Source organism: Acyrthosiphon pisum, chromosome A3 (genome assembly GCF_005508785.2).
Source record: "Acyrthosiphon pisum isolate AL4f chromosome A3, pea_aphid_22Mar2018_4r6ur, whole genome shotgun sequence".
NCBI lineage: Eukaryota > Metazoa > Arthropoda > Insecta > Hemiptera > Aphididae > Acyrthosiphon > Acyrthosiphon pisum.
In genome coordinates, this window is record NC_042496.1 from 21,660,902 (window position 1) to 21,677,893 (window position 16,992).

Here is a 16,992-nt window from a genome sequence, read left to right on the forward strand (position 1 = left end):
TTTTTGGCCCAATAGATAAAACTTTGATAAAACGATTTGGTTTTATTTATTTTAAGCGTCATGCATGGGGGTTATATTATTTATATGTCTAAATGAATATAAAATGTAATCAAAAGTTTATCTCAAGTAAAGATCGTGGTATATATTTCAGTTTAATTAATAATAATTATTAGATATATTAAAATAAAATAAGAATAAAAAAATGTAATCACTAAGCAATTGTAATCAGTAATCAATAGTTATGACGGCAAAGGTAATGCAGTATATGTAGGGAAATCAGACTTGGGTAAAATACTTTTAAAAAGTATTTCAAATACATATTCCGAATACTTAAAAAAAAGTATTCAGAATATGTATTCGAATACTTTATGATATTAATATTCCTAAGTATTTGGAATACTTCACAAAAAGTATTCCAAATATTTTTCGAATACTTTTTTTTAGTAGATTTAGATTTCAATAGCAAAAATATTACTTTTTCAATTCTGTATTTATAAATAAACATTATTATAATCTTGATAAGACACGCCTATCTGGCTATCTATAATCTATTTGTTATAAAATATAATATTAAAATTAATATTGGATGTTAAAAAAGTATTCCGAATACTGTATTCAGAATACTACCCAAGTCTGAGGGAAATCGAATATCCAATGTTGAACTATCAGTGAAAATTTGATGTATCTACGGTAATTTGTTTATTACCAAAATCGATTTTGTCGAAAACCTATTTTGCTTAAAAATTCCCGTTTTTCCTTAAATTTTTACTAAGGCGCCTTTTGACAACTATCGAGAATTTTTACTTCCTCAATGAACCAACTAAACCCATCGGAAAAGATACTAAAGTTAAAAATTAGAGCATTATTTTGACTACTTATTGTGTAGAAAGACACAATGTTTTTGAGTTACATCAAAAGATGCTGTTGTCAATAATTGGAGCATTTTTGCAACTTTAAATTTTGATGACAGACAGACAATTTATTTATAATTTTACGATTTTTCAGCAACAAATGAGTATCTGTTTAATGAAAATGTATTCTAGACAGATAAAAATTATTTTACTTGTTGTATGACTTAGAAATGTATTCGTTTTGAAAAATAATAATATTACATTATCGATTGCTTCATGCAGTTTGTTTGCACGGTAGTTTTTAGATATTATTGAAATATGAATACTTCTTATTTTACAATAAATATCTGTTTGAATTTCTTTCACAATATTGAGCCATTCATAAAGAAATTTGGTTTTATATTTGGCAGAGTGATAAATATATTGATTCTTTAATGATGTATGTTTTTTTTTGTCTGTCATCACTTTTTAGGACAGTAAAGATGCTTACATTTTCTTCAAGGTATTTTTTTCTGGTAGGAAAGTGAATCTAGTTGGTACTTTGGGGGTCAAAAGTAAAAAATTCCCAATAATTTTCAAAAGCGTCTGGAATGTATATCATAGATATTTTCAGCTTTTTTATTTTTATTCTATAAATTTCAATAAAATTGTATTTGTTAAGTCAAAAAGACTGAAAATTGAATACAAGGTTCCTTATAAGTTGTAATAATAGTAGTTGGTAAATATTAAAGATCCATGTCCACGATTTTTTAATATTATAATATTGAAAATAATTGGAGTCAAATGGAAATAATTATTTTATTGTTCTACATAAAAAAATAAAAATAAATAATAATAATAACTACAATCAAATAAAGTAGGTAATACTATATAAATATAATTTTCTATAATATTGTACTTTGATATTTTAATAATAAGGGAGACTTATTATTTACGATATATTTCATGATGTCATTATTGCATAACAATCATATCTCAAAGAGGTTGCACATTTTTTAAACAATTTCAATTGTTATGAAAATGAATTCAGACATTTTTTATGGATTTAAAATCGATTTTCAATGATATATAAAGATCAAAATAATGTTAAATGATTTTGGAATGACAAAGAAATACTATTATATAGGTAGGTAGGTATTTATTACATACATATTAAATACTACATAGTACATGTACATATTATTTATATCTACATATTACTTGTCGCAATATTGCATATTCCTTATACATTTACAAATATATCCATATTATAATTTATAAGAACACTACATAAGTATCCATTATATTTATTCAAATCCTTTTGCGAATAATGTATTGGTATCATATTATTGTCATCATTTTATTATTATACATTTACCGAGTAGACATATTTCAATTAATGAATTATTTATTTCTGAAAATTATACAGTGTAACCAAGAAAATTGATATTTGAAATTTTTAACACTCTAAAAAAATGTGTCTGTATAATTTATAGACACTGGCGCAGCTGTGCTATATTTATCGTACAACATTTTTTCATATTTATATTAATACAGACAATTTTAAATTTTATATTTATATTTTTTTTGGAAAAATTCAAAATAGCCAATTTTTAAATCAAGTTTTTAGAAAATGTCAAAGGTAGAACATTAATTATTTAAGACAAGTAATTTATTATCACTATTCTTTAAAATTTCAATATTTTTGTGGACTAAGACTCATTAATTTAATAACTTTTTTCAAAATATTCTTCTTGGGAATTTTTAGATGTGATTAAATATTAAATTATTTATTATAATATTATTCTATTAATTTCTATAATATTTTTTTTATATGTTTAACTAATATCAATTTTTGATTTTTATATATTAACCTACATGCTATAATTCATTGTTCAGAAATGTACAAAACAATTTTATTTATGCATGGTTACGACATTCGTTGGTTTTTTTCATTTATCCGTTGGCAAATTAATGCTCTTCAAAGTTAAATCTTTTTTGGGGGGGCTGTAAGAATTTAACGATGATAGTTAACGATAACCATAAACTACTATAACCTATAGCAGCGTTTCCCAAACTGTGGTCCGCCCCTGCTATAGTGGTCCACATGTATGCCGAAGGGGGGCAACGAATTATTAATATTTATTATTGTTAGTTTAGGTTATTTTTACTACGGGGTCCGCAATAATTTTTACTATGCTTTAAGAGGTCCGGCGGAGGAATAGTTTTTTGAAAGACTGGTCGATATAGAGATGTACTACAATAGGTTACCTACGCACTTATGTCTATAGATTATCAAATAAGTACTATATGATACTAGAAACTGGGAAAGTGTGACGAACAAAGTGTGACCAAACCGGCTTTTGAAATTAGTGTATTTTGGGGAGAAATAATTCAAAATAAAATGTATAAATGTTGAAGATAATAAAATTATATACCTAAATAGTTTAATACATTTCTGGTATCTATTGAACATAGGAGTTACCTATTTAATCAATAGTATCGGGTATCAATTTATTATATACCTACATATTCTAAAGATAACAAGAAGAGAAATATTTAGATTTTAACGTGTACTTTTTTTAACTGCCTAAATAAAAATTATCATATAAAATATTTGAAAAAAAAGATAATATAGTGAATATAAAATGTTTCTTACAATAATGGATCAACATATTTTTAAAAAATTGTAAAAAAAAAATGTTTTTACCATCAAATTGCAAAAAAACTACAAATTTTCATTAAAAAAAAAAAAAAATATTAAACCATTAATGTAACGACAACAATAACATGTCAATAAATTAAGAAGGTAAGTATACACAAAAATATAATATTAGTGTTTAGAACAAAAGTTATTACTTATTACATTCGTCAGTTCTTTCTGTTTCACCCAGATATGTGCATTATTTCTTATGTCTATATAATGTAGGTAATATATTAGTTATTATATATTTATATCAATAGGCACTACATTACTATGTGTATAAAGCTTTAAATTAGGTACGCTTAGGTTTTTGGCCTTGTTTGTTAATTCTCAGAATAAATATAATGTTTTCGATTGCATGACGGATAGCATATTTTATTTTACCTTTATTTCAAATTGCATTTTAAGTCTAGTAACTTATAAAAGTATGTAATGAAGTCAAATTAGTGTAATAATTAGATATTCAAAGATTTTGTAATAATTGTAAATTTATTAAAGTATAAGCGGAGTCTTAACAATAGCTAAATAATATGTAATAACTAAAAAACGTATTTATAGAACTCTTTATTTATTCTTTCCTCAATATTCAAAATTTGTTTTTAGGCTATTTGTTTATTTTTATATAATATATTTTCATATGGGATACTAACACAATTTTATTTCTAGATATGTAAACCTACATTATTAACCTACCCACGAACGGAACCAGAAGTCACTCAAAGAGGGGTGAATTCGCAAAAATTAATTTCCCTTTTTTAGCCAAATAGTATAATAAAACATAACGTAAAAAATACAGCCCAAGCGCAGGGGAGGGGGCGAACGCTCCTTCACCACTGAACCTACCTGTAACGGCGTACCTATATTGTATAATATTATTATATAATAGCCTATGTAAAACGTTTTTTGTGTTTTTATAAATAAAGTATAGCCGTAGTATCATATGAAAGTTAGAGTTTTAGCTAAAATTAAAAACCAGTAGGCGGTAGTTATATATAATTTATGAAGTTATAATTTATTTCTAACTTAACAGTATAATCAAGCAGTTGAACTCAATATTTAAATTAATATTTAATTAAGTTTTTTTTCATTTTTTGATAACTTTAACTCATTATACATTTTAAATTTTACAAATTTCCATCGACCAGAATTAAACAAAGCACCAAAATCGACGTAAAAAAAATCCGAGGATAAGTCGCTCTGTTATAAGTAGAAGTTGAGTGAAAATATTGTCATTGACTAAGGTCACATGATCATTGCATCATAATAGTGAAATGGATGTGTTGAATTTGAATTCAGTGATCAATCAAATTGTAGGTACCTATACCTTCGAAAAATGATAGATACACAGCGAGGACGGTCAGCCTATATTTATGTTGATATTGCCTATAGGGCAATAATACATTAGTAATTAATTTTTAAACTAGTAATGCGGCCCGAGTTTTTTTGGAGTGCATACGAATTGCGGCCTGAGTTTTTTTGGGTTACATATGAATTGCGGCCTGAAATTTAAAATTAATTTAATCATTTTCCTTCACGTTTGTATACAGACTTAGCCACTTAGGACTGTCTGTAGCATCAGTAGATACTGCAGGTAGGTTAAAAATGATGTTTTGTTTTTATTTAAAAATGTTAGCACATGGTAAAAACGTATATTATATAATTTTCTAAGGTTAAAAATGTTTTTTGACATTAAAATCTGATATTAAAATGTTTTGTTATTATTAAAAAATTTTTAGTATAATTTAGTAAAACTCGTAGATATTATGGCACTATCTTTTTAGTACAGCAATATCGATCAACATTATTTTTTAAATTTTTATGGAAACGAAATTTATATCCATCAATTACATATAAACTGCGATTTTTTTCACTCAACATTTCACTTAACATTTCATTCGACATTATAAATAAATTAAAAACAAACAGAAAAGCGACGGAACGTTCTTAGCGGTAGTAAAGCGACGACTAAGGTGTACTTATTAGTTATTGGTTATATTTTATCAGTCAAGATTAAATTATCTTGAATTAAAAAAACCCGGGCCGCAACTCGTCTGTACCCAAAATAAACACGGGCCGCAATTCGGATTAGACCTTTTTTCGTAGTTATCTTCGGGACGCAATTAGTATGCAGCCCTAGATGTTTTACACGCACTTCATCCCAAGATCGTCCCTAGACCCATCGTAGAGAGGGGTAAAAACTAAAGGTATTTATTCATAGCCTTTCCATTTTATAGTTTTAAATTGCGTATTGTAAAACAAATATTTATTTTTATAAATAGTATGTTTTAAATGGACATCGTAATCGCATGTGTTGTTTCTGTCTTACCAGTTACCAATACATAGAAAATGTTAGGTTTAGAAATCAGAATAATCCATTTTACTCTGTACATTTTGATATTATAGTGAATTTCTTTATTACATAATTTTAAGGTAAATATTATTTAGGGTCTTGAATATGATTGAGTAAGATTTTTTTGATATTTTAATTTTGAAACAAATTAGATAATAATAGGTATTTAAAATTTTTAAAAATATAAAATTTTAAAATGCTCATAACTTGTTTTAAAATTCAAATATAAAAAAGCATACTTGGGGCCCTAAATAGTATTCTTATCTTTAAATAACAGGTCAAACAACGCAGTACATAATACTAAAAATTAAAAACAACCGAGTAAAAGTGATTTTTCTGCAGTAAAATTTGTTATGTCGTGCGTTAATTACAACTTATTTAAACCATCCCATTGGCTGTTTTTTTGTGCACCGATAGCTCCCCTAGAAATTCCAAGTTGGCAATCCATCCTGCAGTGGATTGGAAACAGTGGCACATGGTCACAGTACTTGGTTGATTTTCGGTTCAAGTGTACTAGCTACTTATTAGTTATTGAAAAGTATAATAAATACAAGTAGGTACCACTAAATGAGAACCCCCGACTAGGAAAACCCGAAAACATGAACCGTAAAATCGAACAGATGGCGCCACGGATGTCTTCCCTTAGGCGCAACTAGGGTAAAAATTCTGAGCGGCTACAGGCCATCTTGCAAAATTATTTATTTAAAATAACCCATGGGAAGCTTGTATAGTTAAATCTAAATCAATAAGGGATATTTTTTGAGGGGCTTACACCCCCCCCCCCCCCAGTTGCGCCACTGTGTATTCCATAGTACAATTTTCGAAGGATAGGAACTGCCAAACTGAGCTTATAAAACTGTACCTCAAACCTGGCCGAATAACCAAGCTATCTAACCCAGCAAACGAAAACCTCAATCAATTATCAAATTCATTCAGTAGTTTCGAAGATTAGCTGTTTCCAACAAAACTCAATATTACGTTTAAAATATTGTTGGAAGATAAAATATGTAGGTAATAATAACTGCGAATAATTCGCACGAAAAAAAACATATAAAAATTAATGATTACCGTGAAGATCTTGTAATAAAAAATATAATAAGGATAAATGTATATAAAAATAAAGTGAACAACACGGTACAATCTTTGAATCTTAAATCATCATGAATATTGAAAAATTATTTTTGATCAAATTTTCATACCTATAGGCTAAAGATAATAGATAAATAGATAATATACAATATTATAAGTTAATTTCGATCCATACATATACCTATAATTATTTATTTTTATTTTCTATAACAAAAACGACAGAAACTATCAAACTTTCAAAGTTTTTGTCAAAAATTAGTTAAACCTTACCTTATAAGTACCTAATAACTAGAAATATTATTAATATATAATAATAAAATAAATATCCGAAGAAATATAGGCTAATTTTCTGACCACGCAGAATCGTTTTTCATCGTATGACGTAGGTATGCAATGATTTATCATATGAATTCTAATGTGAGTTAAACACATACATTTACCAGTCAATTACAGTTTCTTTATCTTAACTCGTTGACGTTGTATACTCAACAACTGGTAACTATAGGTAGGTACTATTATATTATAATATACAGCAGAGCGAGTTCCTCAATTTTATTAAGTATACCTACTGACTGTTGAATACAATTATAAATTATAATAGGTACAACTAATCAAGTCAATAGTTATTCGTTTATTACCTAGGTGTATCATATATAATTTATTATTTTATTATTAGTTAAAATATCCAATATAGAATTTTTTACAATTTGGCAACCTCAATTATATAACAATTGCGCGTATATCATCCAGTTACTTCGATATTGTTTTGCTTGCCAAGGTCAATTTTTAATACGTTGCAGTATATATATTTTTTTATAGCTTTTACTTTTTTATTTACATTCTAGACATCAGAAAACTGAGACATCAAATTACATCCGTATATTTCATTCAGAAAACGTGTATAGATTTTTTTATAACTTGTAACTACACGCATACAAAATTAATAATTTGCATTATTAAAATATAATAAATTCTTAATAAAGAGTATATTTTTATAATTCACAACCTTAGAATACTAATGCATAATTGTTTTATTAGTTATATAATATCTTTTATAAATAATTATAGTTTTATTAGTTATATAATATCTTTTATAAATAATTATAGTCTTATTGTTATTTTAATTGTAAATATTAAATAATCACAGCTTAAAGTAAGTGACTACTTAGTAGTGAAAGCAGGTACTTACAAATTCCAACCTACAATATAAAATATAATGTTGCAGTAATGTTACTATGTTTAGTATATAATTTTGTTTTTATATAGATATAACCATTCGGCTATCAATAGTGTTATTATTAAATATAATATAACATTTTACGGTTTACGCATATTGCTTCTAAATATTATTTAACCGACGTAATACCAGTTGAAACAACAAAACCCGTATTCGATAAACCATGCAAACATTATTTATTTATTATAGCATGTATCAATATTATGCCTTAAATCATATACATTGTATATTTGTATATGATCTAAGAATTATACATGCCTACATAATATAGGTAATATAATATTATGTCAATTGTTGACTATAGATCACGAGTAGGTAGGTACCATAAATCTATGTACACCTCGATCCATTTAACATTTTAACGTCAGACACTCATTATTGCTAAACACACTAACGTTTTTGGAAAAAAATCTGTACTTTTAATCATAATCATTTTTCAAGTTAGTACTTTTTTGAATGACAACTTACATTTTTAATTTCATATTCCGAAGCAGAATATTATTTGGAGTACCTATTCAATTACAGATCTATAAATTATAATCAAATTTCAGGCGAGTAGGTACCTAGTTTATTAGTTATAGGTAACTTATAAGTATTTAAAATTTAGTTCATTATTTGAGCGGAGTCTACACTTTCTTCAACTAAGCTTTAAATACCTATACTTACCTATAACTCGGAGAATACTCGCCCGAAATTCGATTTTTATACATAAGATTACTTTAAAAAGTATTCTGCTTTGGAATAATAAATTAAAAATGTATGTAGTATAATGTTGTCACTATAGATTAAAAAAGTAACAAATAGTAAAAAAATATTTTATTTTTAACGACTTTAAATTATGTAACAATTAATATTTATAATATACTGATTGTAGACTCTCGACCGCAATAGATAATAATTATTACATATTATAATATATATATAATATATAATATTTATTTTATCAATTATGTTGGTGTATATTTCACATTCAATTTACAAACCATTGCAATATGATAGACTTACACAGTTACACTTATTGTCACTTGTCAAATATAGATAATCGTTGAACCAGCGGTCTTTTGGCTAAACATTTCGACCTGGAAAATTACCGTGTGACACAGTGACAGACCCACTCAAAATATTATAATTATTAATAATAATTTTCCATAAACAATTTTTTTTTCAGGAATTCTCTCATTTATATAATTTAATTTAATATAATATACGTTTATCATGTGAGTACGAAACTTTTGTAATTTTGTTTATGATCAATCGTCGCTAGGACCGACACCCAAATTAGTAATTACCAACTATATTATCTTTCTTACCAGAAAGACAGAAAAGATGTTAAAACAGAAAATCAAAGCATTTATTTTACTGCCTCAAAAGACAAAAAGTGATGACTGATGACGGTCACTAATTTTTATTTTTAAAACACGTCATTACAAAATCAATATTATATTCATCATAGCTCAAAATATAAAATATTAAAACAAATTTTATAAAATTATTTTCTTATATATTATGTTCAACGTTTGTAGGAAGAATAACAAAAAAGGGTGCTATGCCCCCCCACACCCCCTAATAACACTTTTTAAATCATATAAAAAATATTTATAAATAACCAATTAAAAAAAACAAGGCATAAGTAATTACTGTATGTACCTACCTCTTATATAATATGTTATAATATGTATATATTATTATAGTTATAAATAAAAACAAACTCAAACGGATAATAAAAGTATATTAATTAATAGTTTAGTAATAATTAGTTAATATTAACTAATTTATAGATCCGCAGTAATGAAATAATCCACAAGACAAATTATGATGGTATCTCGCACATTTTGATAAAAATGCAGAATGAAGAAGCGTCCCCTGCGTTCCCCTTAAAAAAATTGGTAGGGGTACTCTCCCCCCTATGCGTACCCTCTCCCCCCAAGTCGAGCACTGCGGCTATTTACTAATAAAATATGTAGGTACATGTCGATAATTGTGATGTTTTAATTAGAAAATGTCATACCTATGGAAGCGTGTTATAAAGATTGTTGTATACAAATATTAAATTGTTATAACATTCTGAACAAGTATAATATATATTATTATTATATTAATAGTAATAATATAAGAAACACAAAGTATCAAGAAGGTATAATAGTAATAATTAGTATAGGTACTCTAACATAATATTAAAAATATATTGTAATTTCTAATAATATATGCAGCGGCAGCAGGTTGTCCGAAAAGGCAACGACGAATCGCAATGGTTGACGTGCCGGCGGCCGCTGTTTTCACACGTCGCCCGGACGCCGTCATCAACAACAACAACAACACAACATTACAATAACAATAATAACAACACCAAACACCGGCCCCCGGCGAACGGGCGATGTAGACATGCCCGTGCACTCGCGCACGCGCGGCGGTCACGGTGGTGTTGCCCGCGTCGTCACCGTCGGCCGCGATGATGGCCCGGCGGGGTGGGACGCGATGATATTTTCTACTACGCACTTTACGCACTTGCGCACGCACACGCACACGAAGCGAGACGCCGACGCGTCCGAATATTGGAACCTCCTTGTTTCCAGCACTCGCCGGTACGGAGCGCGGCCGACCTTGACGGCTGCCACTGTTATTGTTTACATCGGGCCGCACAGCTGTGTCCAATCGGAGCGCCCGGTTCGTCAACTGCGCAATTCCGTCTGGAAGCGGCGGTTTTGCTTTTGCGTATCGGCGGACCCCATCGTCCTATCGGCTTTTTTTCCCACCGCACACATCGTCACTGCCTTCGGTTCCAACCACACTGTCCGTCAGTCGTCGTCGAATCTTTACAGTTTTCCTTTCGTTTAACCCTCAGCCTTTTCCGACAGCAGTTTCACCAACGTTTTTTTATGTAGTTATATTTCGTTTTGTATTGGTTTTACGTTGCGCGATTCTCGTCTTTGTCTTGTCCACCGTAAAGACTTCACACGCCTAGACTATCCACTCCTCTACCTCCCGCTCACCCCCGCCGTGTACGTGCGCAGCGTGGTGTCACGCCGGTACCCTATACCGTAGACATTGTAACGGTGCCGAGGAAAACCGAACCGCCAACGCCATGGCCGAAGTCGACGACGCCGTCATCGACGTTGTAGCGTCCGAGGTGGTCAATGGTTGTACCATCACCGGCGACAGCGACTATTCGGACAAGGCCGTGGACCCGACGTCCGTGGAGATGCGCGTCAAGCGCAAGGCCAAGCGGCTGGCCAAGTCCCTGTCCCGGGACAGCGGCATCGTCAACGGGCACGGCGGCACGGCCACCGTGGTGCAGCTCAAGCGGCGCTGGAAGAACAACAGAAAGTCCAGGAACGGTTTCACCAAGAGGGGAGAGATCAAAAAGGGTAAACCTCCTTTCCGTTGTGTTCGGTTTTCCGGCACGAATGTTATGTGTATTAATATCATGTCATTTACACGTCGCGTAGTAATGCACACGTCACGGCCATGTACTTCTTGGAGACGCCGCGTCAGAGTCCGTATGAATCGTTGTATGATCCGTTCCCTAGGTTTGGATATCGTGTGTGTGGTGTGTGACCTGTCTCGTCTGCTGTCGGTGTGGGACGTGTGATTTTAAACGACCGTTTGGTATAGTTGCAACTTAAAACCGTTTTTAAATGTCGGGATACACACGACATATATAGAGTATCTCAGGTGTATTACGTTCACTTGGCATAATTAACGTTCAAGTGTATGTATGTATATATGCAAAAAACCGAATTTATTAATAGACTTGGGCAAAACAATTTATTCGACTTTGGGTACCTTCTGAACAAACAGATTTGATATAATTATTATTACGACATAACACACGTTATACCTTGTAAAAAGTCTATGTGAAACTTATTTCCTTGAAAGTTAAAATTAAAAATACTTCGAAAAAAAAAAAAACTCTTAACATTTGAAGTGTACCCAGGTATGTCGTACGTGGTTTCTACAGCATTCGTTTTTTTTTTTTTTTTAAATTAATTGTTTACTGGTTTAAGAGTCCATAAATAAGAATTAATGACGCAAACTTTTATCAATAGATAATTGACAACAATATCAATAACAATAAATTATTGATAAATTTTCTACACCAACTGGCAAAAAATATTTTAATTATACCTATTTAAATTGTAATCTGTTTATTGAAGGTCAACAGTATCAAGTAAATATATTCGAATAAATTATAGTACAGTTATCTATTAATTAGGTATTTCAATTTAAAAAAATTAATATACTCATATTACCTATATTAATAATAAATATCAAAGTTCATTCAACTAAGTTATGACGTACATTTTATGTACTAGTATTTTATTTTTCATAATATTAATAAAACATAATATTTTGATCAAAGCTATAAAGTAGGTAAATCAGCTTATTCAATCATAACATTTTATTAAGACTTGTTCTATTCTATTTTAGGATCCTAGCTGATTAGACATTTGCAATGATGGAATATTGCTGGGTATTTTTAATTTTTGTTTTTATGTGTTAATAATTTCTATGAAAAAAGTTTAAAATTGTTTTTCTGTAAATGATTTCTTTCATTGTAACTTGGATAAAAATAGCCTTATAGTAATACTGTCTATAGTATGGGATATGCTACAAACACTGAATAAAATTATGTTCATAATATTTAATAACCAGTTTTTAAATCTACAACTATCTTGTAGATTTAAATAAAAATTAAGATATATTGTTATAATAAGGTATATATTCCTATAATTTGTGGCTACACTACTTGTTTTGGCAGTGTTTCAACATACAATATAATATATTGTAAATTATATAGCTAAATTTTTTTTTTTATTATTAGGTGGTGCTGGTGGCAAAGGTGTTTGGGGAAAGTTAGGTGAAGAGAGTGATCTGGATGCTGCTATTGATATGAAGGATCCTAATTATGATAGTGATTTGTTGGATGATGACAATATTGTGCTGCGAGAAATCACCCCAGAATCATCTGATGAAGAACTCAAGGTAATTGTTTAATTATATTTAACTATTAATCACAATATTGTATAAATTATATTTAAAACTTTGTTTTACAGCTTTAAAGATTGGATTTGTTTTAGTTAATCTATTGCGGGTATTATTAAAAACAGTTGATAATTTTGATAATTATAGTTCTTTTCGAAGCTATGCCTAAGCCAGTAATTTTGTGTACTTGGATGTTAATCTTAATAAGGCTGGTCAATATGTAAACCTGTTCAGAAATCAATTGCTTTTCTATCAACGATTTTCATGAAACATGAAATCAGCTATTTTAATTTGACCAATATAATATAGTATGATTTATAATAATCATGTTGAACATTTTTTAAAAATAAGATTTCCTATTTTAATTTAAAAAAGTGATGGACATAAATACACAAATTAACTTTTTGAATTTAATGAACTACGATACAATTAATTTATTTTTTTTAAATATAAACTATTTATTTAATAATATAAATACAAGTACAAGTATACTGAAAAATAATTTGGTTCATCTACCTTCTTTAAGCAAATCTTGAGTTGAAGAGAGCGATTAATTTTTTTAGGGGTTACAGATTATATACAAATTACAATTCTAACAAAATTAACAAAAAGTCAGAATAGCAATAATGACAGATACAATAATATAAAATAGGTACCAAAGCAAAGTTTACAATTTAGTTGTAAAAACATTTTATAAATATTTATTTATATTATTATTATTATTTAATCTAAGATACCTCTTAAAATTATTATTTAGATTATTGAAATAGGTAGCTCCTAAATAGTCCACAAATTTCTGACCCATACCATTTTTAGAATAATTAAGAATTTAGATTGTATCTTATAGATTCATGTTTACTTGTATTCGGATCAAGTTAATTAATATTAATAATCATTCAACCATTTTGAGTTGTGTTGCACAATGTCTTATGTCACAAATTTTTTTTTTTAGAATTCCATTACCTTTAATATTCTTGAGTATTATGAACATGGTGATACTGATGAAGCGGCAATGACACTAAGCGAGCTAAACATAGTTAGCAAATGGCATTTGGTTAGTGTTATATTTTTTTCAATCATAAAGAAACATTTTTTAAATCTCATATTTTTCTAGATAACTCAAGTGTCTGTCGAAGTAGCTCTCGAGCACAAACCATCTCAGAGAGAGATGACATCTGTATTGTTATCAGATTTATATGGGCGTTTAATTAAGCAAAAGGAAATAGCCCAAGGATTTGATGTTATATTGGCTAATCTTCCTGATCTCATTCTTGATACTCCTGACGCTCCTATCGTCGTTGGTTGTTTCTTAGCCAGAACGATTGCAGATGACTGTCTCCCACCAAAGATTATAGACTTCTTCAAAGAGAAAAATTACAGTGATTTAGCAAAGTAAGTAAACATAGTATAACCAATTATGTGACAATAAATTAACTAATATACTTTTTTTATTATTTTCAGTCAAGCATTAATCAAGGCCCACAATTTGTTGAATATAAAACATGGACTGACTAGACTTGATAATGTTTGGGGTGTTGGTGGTAGCCTGAGGCCAGTGCAGTATCTTGTGAGACAAATGAACATGCTTTTGGATGAATATTTATGTTCCGGTGATCTGCAAGAGGCCATCAGATGTATTTTAGAATTGGAAGTACCACATTTCCATCATGAACTTGTTTATGAGGTTTGTAATATTTGATTGAATACCAATATTTTAAGTTCACTATTCTAGTGCATTATAATTAATTTTGTGATGATAATTTTATTTCCAGGCTGTTGTTGATGTTATTGAAGCTATGAATACTCATACCGAAATTTCTATGTGCAAATTACTTAAAGCATTGTATGATGCTATTATTATAACTCCTGAAATGATGAACAAAGTATGGCAAAACAAATAAAAATATTAACTTAAAATTTATTTAAATTATAATTTTTTTAGGGTTTTGATAGAGTGTTTGATGTTCTTGATGATATTTCTATTGATGTTCCATTAGCATCGGCTGTCCTTGAACGTTTTTTGGATAAGTGCATCAATGCTGGATTTTTAGAAAGGGATGTGTTGCATAAAATACCAACAAGGTACTATATTAATTTTAGTTATAGGTATTTGAATATTATGTTATATTCATAATTTTTATAATATTACAATTATATTGTTTTTAGAGCATCTCGTAAGCGATACGTATCTGAAGGTGATGGTGGTCGCCTCAAAGAAGCATAAAAAACTATGATAAAAGAACTATTAACAAAACCTATACTCCTCTTCTCCTCTACCTCTAGAGTACAGTATTTTTTTTTCTCAACTTGATTTGATTTTTTTTTTTTCATTTTCATTATTTAATAAGAAGTTAATTATAAAATATTATTATTTCATTCAAATTAAAATTGACCTTAGAAATTAACACTAATTTATATACTCCAATACTATTTTTAGTAATGTAAGTAAAGATGTGTTAGATATGTTAGCAATTTTATCACTTAGCTGTATTATTATTATTATTATGCCAGCTAAGTTGTTGCTTATCTATAAAAGTAAATAATTTAAATTAATATGTCATGAGTTTAGGATTGAATATCAGCAATATTAGTTTTCACAATAATGAGAGTAATATGAATTAATTATTTATTATAATATTATATTCATGCTTGACATATTAGTAAATACTGTACTCATTAGTATCATATTGTCGAATGAATTAGGGAGTTCTTATACATTTTAGGGTACCATTTAAAAAAAAAAAACACTGCTTGATTATAACATATTTTATTTTTTTTTTATTGTATAATTCATTGGCTTATTTTGAGATAGTTTATACAAATTATTTTTTTTCACTACTTTTTCATGTAAATTTATTTGACATTCTAAATTTACTATTTATGTATTGTGTTAACTGAGTGTATTTTCCAAATTAGAAAAACCATTTTCTAAAATATTTGTAATGAAATATTGTATTCTGTTTAGTACAAAATTATATAATATAGATATTATATATCATTCTTAAGCAATATTTTTTATTATTATACAAATAATGCATTATTCCTAGCAAACCATATGTGTATTAATAAATTACTGTATTTAGCTTCAGAATAATATTAACTATACTCTATTCAAGTTAAGAATCATACTCAACAGCCGATGGTGTTTGTCACCTTCACTTAGTAACCCCCTGTATGCCTGCCGCATAAGAATACCTCAACTCAACGCACAAGTCGGCTACTGGTGCAGTTCTTAACTTGAATGGAGTAGACATTTTATAGATGCTCCCCAAAGGCTAAAATGTGTGTTCAAATTTACAAAATTAGTACATTTATAAAAAGTTTTGTATATTTAATATTTATGTTATATTGATAATATGATTTACTTTTTATATTTTACTACATAAACAAACAAAAAAAAAAATGTTATTTATATTATCAGTTTTATTGATTAAATATAGGTTAGTGGTTTTACTTGAAACAATTTTTATAAATAATACAAAAAAATTTTAAAGTGTGTGTAACATTAAAACATTTTCTACAATTATTTTTTGAAATGAGAAAGTATTACCAGTTTTGTAATCTATATTGTACCTCTTGCTCAGTATAGCTGATTATTTTAATACTTGTTTTTCTTATTTTAGAATAAAGAACAACTTTTAACTACAATAAATTTCATATTTACTTTCCCAAGTCAAAAGTGAAAAAGTCTTTATTTCTTATAATCATAAGTATAAAATATAAAATGGTATTTTATGTTTCTTTTTAGCATTATATTTTATTATGTTATAAGCCATACATGTAAAGTATACAAATTATA

General features: G+C 28.4%; 1 protein-coding gene across 1 annotated transcript; it reads left to right on the forward strand.

Moving 5' to 3' along the window:
• The first annotated feature begins 10,893 nt into the window (after positions 1-10,893).
• On the forward strand, positions 10,894-16,653 carry LOC100162476 (programmed cell death protein 4). Its single transcript, XM_001946390.5, has 8 exons — positions 10,894-11,575; positions 13,033-13,193; positions 14,146-14,247; positions 14,308-14,585; positions 14,655-14,877; positions 14,966-15,076; positions 15,136-15,275; positions 15,360-16,653. Exons 1-8 carry the CDS (start codon positions 11,293-11,295, stop codon positions 15,415-15,417), a joined length of 1,356 nt encoding a protein of 451 aa, XP_001946425.1. The 5' UTR covers positions 10,894-11,292; the 3' UTR covers positions 15,418-16,653.
• Positions 16,654-16,992: the final 339 nt, after the last annotated feature.

Bases quoted from the DNA above. Each gene is read 5' to 3' on its own strand.
- LOC100162476 (XM_001946390.5), top strand. From the start codon at position 11,293: ATGGCCGAAGTCGACGACGCCGTCATCGACGTTGTAGCGTCCGAGGTG. The intron at 15,077-15,135 runs GTATGGCAAAAC...TAATTTTTTTAG, and splicing joins CTCCTGAAATGATGAACAAA to GGTTTTGATAGAGTGTTTGA. The intron at 15,276-15,359 runs GTACTATATTAA...TATTGTTTTTAG, and splicing joins TTGCATAAAATACCAACAAG to AGCATCTCGTAAGCGATACG.